This window comes from Otolemur garnettii, unplaced genomic scaffold, assembly GCF_000181295.1.
Source record: "Otolemur garnettii isolate 467f Iridium unplaced genomic scaffold, OtoGar3 scaffold00013, whole genome shotgun sequence".
NCBI lineage: Eukaryota > Metazoa > Chordata > Mammalia > Primates > Galagidae > Otolemur > Otolemur garnettii.
Genome location: NW_003852408.1, coordinates 20,031,177 through 20,038,625, shown reverse-complemented (window position 1 = coordinate 20,038,625; position 7,449 = coordinate 20,031,177). Strand labels below are relative to the sequence as shown.

Below are 7,449 nucleotides of genomic sequence, written 5' to 3'. Positions count from 1 at the left end.
ATGCTCAAATACAGTAGAATAAATTTAAAGTTTCAGAATTTTGAGCACTGCATGAATTTAAGGGAAATTTAATTTTCAAAAGTTTGAGAAAACTCATTCATGTTATTTTCCCATTCTATGTTCATACAGTGATTTTTAAGAGTTTGCTCATAGTGTAAAGAGAATGATTATTCTGTATCTTTCCATTTCTCTGTTTAATATAAATATAGAGTTTTTTGTTATCTGCAGGAAATTGGCTTCAGGACTGCTGTGGATACCATCCTCCATGGACGCTCACTCCCTTATATAAATGGCACAGTATCTGCATATTACCTACACACATCCTCTCATACACTTTAAGTCGTCACTAGAGTATAGATGCTACCTAAAAGAATGCAAATGCAATGAAATAGTTGTTATACTTTATCATTTTGTATTTTTCTTACTGTCGTAATGATATTGTTCATTGTGTTTTTTCCTTAATATTTCTGATCTGCAGTTGGTTGACCCCACCATATAGAAACCACATATATAGAGAGCTGACTAAGCATCTGTATATGAAATCTAACTGTACTACTGCACTTCGGATTCTACAAAATTAGACAAAGATGAAATTAACCATTATAATAAGTTTGATTTTATTAATAGCGTTACTGAAAGTACTATAGGAGACTTTTGATCTGGAAAAGATGGTGTAGACCCATTTCTTCCTGCCTGCTAAATTCAACTAGGGACCCTGGAACTGTATTTCGTTGCAAGAGGCCATGGAATGAGAATGCTGAAAGGCTGGAGGAGGAAGTCATTCTGATTTTGGATCTGGGACCAGAGGGACAACACAATGGCACTGAATATTACGATGCCCCTATTCACAGAAGAATGACTCGGTTTTGACTTCTTTGCTATTAAAACCTTGTCTCCAAATGTAGTGAATGAATTTCACACAGTAATCTAATCTTACTTTAAAATTCCATTTAAAATCCTTGTCAAAACATTTCTGCTATAAAGCACTGTTCTATTAAATTAGTTAATTTAAATCTACACTGAGATACTATTTTTCATCTAACCCTTAACAAAGACCCAAAAGTTTGAGAATGTACCCCTTTATCAAGGAAATGGGGGTGGGGAATCAGGCATTTATATATATTACTCCAGGGAGAGATGCTTGTTATAACCTCTACAGAGAGCAACATCTCCACGTGGTGATCTGGATCCAATTCCAAGTTTATCCATGACCTTACAAATTCCTCTTCTAGAAATTGATACTACAAATGGTTCATGTACACATGCATGGGTTGAAAAAAAAATCAGGTTGCAGGGCAATATGCAAAACATGCAAATATTTGAGAAATTGTGTGAGTCCTCATATACATACTTCCTTGAGTATGCGTAAATTATCTTTGGAACTGACCAATAATATAATATCCGTTGCCTATGAGTGATTGAGGAACAAAGGTGGGAATCCGGTCAGAAGACACTTTGTATCTTTATATATTTTTCTATTTTATCAATTTTAAATAGGAAAATGCCCTAGAATTAAAAAAAAAATAAATCTAAGAAATCATTTACTATTGAGAATACATCTTTCCTATACTTCATTCTTTGGTGGTTCACCACAATTCTTTCTGTGTTTCTTTACTAAACCAGGGTCTAGCAAATATAACGGACTGAGACAGATTAGACGTCTGAGCTTTCATTCCACAACAGTCCAACAGCTTCCACAGTATCTGATATTCTCACATCCAGATCTCCACTAATGTTTTCTGTGTGTCTCTAAGCTAATAAAGAAATACAGGTGACTTTGCCAACACAGTGCTGTCCATATATTTCAGCTGTCTGTATTATAGGAAGACAGACACGTGTTCCCATCTGTATAGGGCATTTTGTTTCTCATTGTTTAAAAAACCTAAGACAAGTGAAAGTTCAATGCTGGTCTGAGTATCATCTGACTTTAAGGATGTTAACAAACTATATATCTGTTCTTATACTCAATATACTTTATTTTTAATGTCTTAGCATTGATATCTTCATCAAGATATGAAGTTAATGACTAATCCAAGAAAAAATACACATTAAGGGCAATATTCATTGTCAACATATGGTGCATATATACTTATAATATGGGTAGTGAATCTATAGCCATAATTCACATAGTCTGTATCCCTGTCCCCACAACAGTGCCTGGAATATAATGGGTACACAGGGCCCTTCATTTCCCCCTTTTTTTTTCTAATGCATAAATAGTGATATAACTGCTTGGGAAAATACTAAGGTAGCCAGTTAACCTAAATTTGAGTTATTATCATCTTGCACGCATGTGGAGCTCCTACTTCTGCAGAGAGACAGACTCTGAAGTTGTAGCTAATACCACCAGAGATGTGCTGTTTGTGTCATTAACCTAGAAACCACAAAGTAGAAGCAGTGATCTATATATTACAATTCCCTGGAAAGCAACACAGGTAGACATGTGGATTGAAGTAAATCTACCACAAAAGCTCATTGTTAGGTTTCAGATGACCAGAAGTGAAAAAAGCATCCATCATAAAAGTTTTTGACTATGTCAAATTCATACATTCTCACTGTTGAACACTTACAAGTCTGGCAATGGCTTTCTGTGGGTCCCCAGCATCGGCCGGTACAAGACTTATGGCAACGTCCACCTGCAGGAAAAGGGAGAAAAGACACACATGTTACATGTCTTTCCCTCCTCAACTAGGAGTGAGCCCTCAAAGGAGATACTCTTTTATGATAACTTTTATCTTAGAGCTGAAATATAGCCTGTAACATGCTCCGTTATGTAGGAAAACCTGAATATACACTCTATAGGAAACTGAAATGTAATTTGGTATTCAAATCCTCTGATCATTTTATAAGAAATGGAAGTAAACAATATGAGAGTTTTCTCAGAAAGTTAGAAATCAATAGCTTCACTGTGACTCTATACATTGTTTGTTAATCCTCGGGTCTATCTACTTGATACAATTTCCAGGGTCACAGTTTACTGATACGAACAGATATTAAAAATCAAGGCAGGAGTTAGAAAAAGTGAAGCCTCTGAAAACATGAATATATTCTTACAAACACGTGACAAGTCATCAGAATAAAAGGGAAGCTCATGTATTTAGAAAAGCTGCATTTTGAAACCTTCATTTCAATTATTTAACACACACTTCTGATTTTGTTTTGTATTATTTGCATTTTCAAGTATTGGCTTTAATCGTCAACAGTGACATCTTCCTCTACCATGGGTATCTGCCTAAACTATGTAGTTGTCCAGGGAGAAATTCCCTTCAGGAATCAACCTCAAGAATATTAACTCTAAGGATTCATGGAAAAACGACTTTATCTGATTCTTATTTCTAAATTTCATAGGTTCATTCTAAGTTCTGTAGGCACGTGGCTCATTTTTTGAATGGAAAATTGACATGAAAATCTATTAAAGACTAAAAGTTTTCCGTCCTCTGCTTTTTACTAAACCTTTTCTGTCAATTTTCTAATATGAATTGTAAATGGGATAATCTTAAACAGGTGTTTAGCAAAGTGAACTTACTGTAAATGTTATCAAATAGTGTTTTCATCAAACATTTACCTTTCCTTGACCCACAATTTTTAACTCCTCAACTTTGAAGTCCTTATAGCTTGGATGGTTTCTCCCCTCTGGTGACACCGAGGGGGCTGATACCATGAAATGCTTGTGTGGTTAAGACACACAGTCAGCAAACACGCTTTCTCCGGCAGAACCTCAACCATTCTGATGGTCTACATGAACGGTACCATTTCCAAGTTAATACAATACTAGGCTCAATTCCAGTCATCTCTCAAAAGTACTGGAATCCTTACTACAACAGAGTTTATTTAAAGCCATTCTGTTTGTGAAGCGCTGCTGCTGACATCATCAGTGTATAATATCCTGTCGACGCCGCCATCTGTTTATTTAGATCCAAACACATTATAACTACATAATGCAAGCTCATTGTGGCTGCCAGGAAAAGGACTCCATCTGGCCTGAATAATATAACTTTAATCAGTGATAATGATAATTATTATTAAAAATTTACTGGAGTTCTTTTGTACAAAGCTAATACATCTAAATTGATTTATCCCGGCGGAAATTAGAAAGGACTGGGAGACACAATAGGAAGCAGTGAAAACTTTTTGGAGTACAAACTTTTATGAGAAAGTAAGCTAAGGCTAACGAATGTTCTTAGATGTGTTAAAACCTTCTGAAATCAACCCAGTAAGTGTTTTGTTAATTGATGAAATCTGAAGCAGAGGTTGAACTACCATTTTATCTATGACTTTTTAAATTGTGTTTGGCTTTATTCTTTGTAAAAGAATGCTGTTTAACTAGAAAAAGAGATAGAAAGAAAAAAAGCTAAATAAAATAGATAAAATTAGATATTTTAATATTCTCAATATTTCTTATTGGGCTAAGTTTTTTAATTTCTTATTCTTGAAATTTCAATTTACCACCAGAAACCTACTCTAAGATTCAGATTACTAAGGTATCAGGGCTAAGTTCTCATATTTGAAAACAAGGGATATAGTAACCCCCCCAACACACACACACACACACACACACACACACACACACGCACAAAAGGTTAAGTAATGTAACCTTGACAGTCTACTTGCTGTTAGAGATTTTGTTAAGTGGTTTCCATTTTTATCTGTACTCAGAAAATATATATCTGTTACTGCTATAAAAGGAAGACACTAGCCCCTATCTATCTTTTTGGATTTTCCTCGCCCCATTGGAGACCAATAGGAGAGGATCACTTGGGCCCTGTATTTCAGAATTCTATTGCCACAATGCCCTCAAACTTTTTAAACAGAGGGCCAGTTCACTGTCCCTCAGACTGCTGGAGGGCCGGACTGCGGGCCCCAGGACAAGTCTGCTGCTAAGCCGGGCCAGCAGTGGCAGCAAAAACACCCGGCAGGTTGGATAAATGTCCTAGGCGGGCTGCATCTGGCCCAGGGGCTGTAGTTTGAGGATGCCTGCCCTGGAGTATCTTGAACTGAATATGCTTCTCTACACAAAACATAATTTTGGCAGTTTATAAAATGACTTCACACTCTTTAGGAATCTACCCAGGTGCTTAGTTCACCTCTGATCTTCAGGACAGTGTAACAAATGACATTTGTGTTAACTCTGTTTGGACTAGTTGTGGTCACTGAACAACTAAGTGTCAGAATTATCTGACCAAAACATTTAATCAGAGATATTGTAGAATTAACGCATTTACTACGCTTTGACATCTAAAACCTTAGCGTGATGCTTACAGATATTTGGGAAGTATAGTTTAAGGGAATATTTTGGTTAAACGTGCTTCACAGGATGTTTTCAGCTTTTTGTCCCCACTGCCCAATAGGGTCAAAGAGGTCAAGTGATGTATAAAAGGTTTTCATAGAAATTACCTGTCCAGCATAGAAAAAATGAAAGAATGTCCTGAACTTTCCTCCCTGCCTTCCTTTCAGCCATCTAGTCATAATTATTTTGTAAGTAACTTCGTTTTATGTATTATGTACTATGTAAAATAATGGGGATGAGACATTGAACTGAAGCAGATACAGCTACTACTATAAAAAGGTTTGAATTATTAATAATTCTACATTATCTAGAAGGGAAAAGGTTTTGATTCCTCTCTATCTAATGGTCACCTTCTGTGGGAAAAGCCCCCAAACCCAGATTTTTCCCAGACCTATATAATTCAAGACAAATGAGATGGACAAGATAGGTTGAGCTCCACCATTCTCATGTAATGCCTGGTGGCTTCTAAGCTGGCTACGTTCCTTATAGAGTGTGTACAATGGTTTATCTATCTATGTGCCGTGTGACATTAGATCACGGGGGACCATCTCAGAGGAGAGGATGAGTATGGACTCGAAGATGCCCCTCATCTGTCTCCTTCTAACAAATAATAACAACAGCCTAATGTCTTATTAGGACTTTATTTCTGCCCTGTGATCTCAGGCTCTCTGATTTCATGCGGAAAAGAGACCTCATTTAGCCCTAGTATTTTAGCATGAATTCATTTTATAAACTGGCTGGCCCAGAGGCATGTTTTTAAATGAGGACGACAAAAAGAGGAATCAGTCAGCTACTAGAACACGTAAAGGGAGCAGCGTCTGGGACGTTGCCGCTGCTGTACAAACCTGCCCATTTCTATGTCCCAACCCACAACATTGCTTTCCATTGTTTATTGCAATACTTATTTTAAAGGTGTTTGAAAAATATGCCACTTTTTCACTTAGGAAGTGAGGGATCTGACATTTTTACAGATGGTAGTAGAATTCACTAAATTAATATTTCCTGTTTTTCTGACTCAAGGAGATGAAATAAGAAACACAAAATTTTTAAACAACCATTTCTGTTACTTTAGTTACTATTTTGATCTTTTTGAAATAAATGCTGATTATTCCGCATCAGCATTATCTTAATTCACCGGCAACCCCTCTGCTTTGACGATGCATTATTCATCGTGGACGCCAGCAAACGTGATGAAGTTCATCTTTTATGCTGGTGCAGCAGATGTTACTGTAAATGTAGCCTTTATATTCTTTTTTAGAAACTACAGTCCTTGAACTGCTTTTATATTTTTAAGAGTCATAAATTTGTGCTGGAAGTTTTGCCTGTTTGTGGGACTGCCTGACAGAGATGGGATTCAGTGTCTACTTCTATAATCCTTTCTGCAAGTAATACGCCAGGACAGTTGAAGAGTTACAAAATATGAAGTCACTGGCGACCATAAAAGATTATATCCACAAACTGCCTCTAGCAAAAGGCAATGCAGTTAAATCCTTGGGTTCTTCTTTCAGTCTTTTTTAAAAACTGGGAGGATTGACCTCTTAAAACTACTTTTACTAGGGAAAGAAGTGAGATAATAATATCTTTTTTATGACCACATATTTCAAAATAGGGAAGTGGAACATTTACTGAGAGTCTGCGCTAAGCCAGGCCCTATTCTTAGTGGGGAGAATAAAAAGATGCGTAAGTCAGTTCCCTGCCCACCAGAAGTTTTAGGGTCTAGGAAATAAGCAAATAATTATTATACCCATAATGTCGTCTTAAATATAGTTATGCATAAAATGGAAGGGAAAGATCTGGAAAAAGCTCCTCATTTCAGGTGGGCCTAACCAGGTCGTTTGTCCAGCAGAGCAAAGGAGGCAAGGAGAGTTTTGGGTTCAATGATTAACTACAGTAATGACCGAGAATCATGGATAAATAGAACCCTTTGGAGCCAAAATGCATGATTTACGGTCTTTTGAGTACAGTTTGCATGAGTATTTGAAGCTAGAGTGGGAGTTTACAAAGTGTCTGAAACAGTTTCCTCTGTAGGTGTTATAGAGTTGGCCAAGGATTTTTAGCAGTGAAATAATATGTTTTGACTTGTCGGGTAGAAACTGGTTTCATTCAGGTCATGATTTCCAAAAGTTAGTGTTGACACTGGAGTAGCTTGTACAGGATGCTAA

At 36.7% G+C, this 7,449-nt stretch overlaps 1 protein-coding gene across 1 annotated transcript in view; it reads right to left on the bottom strand.

The window, feature by feature from the left end:
* The window catches only part of ERBB4 (erb-b2 receptor tyrosine kinase 4), a gene marked incomplete at its 5' end in the record, with an annotated part of 720,994 nt that overhangs the window by 342,918 nt on the left and 370,627 nt on the right, over positions 1–7,449 (bottom strand). The window contains one exon of the mRNA XM_023510372.1: positions 2,571–2,636. Within this exon, the coding sequence (XP_023366140.1) occupies positions 2,571–2,636 (66 nt within the window). The remainder of the gene's footprint in view (positions 1–2,570; positions 2,637–7,449) is intronic.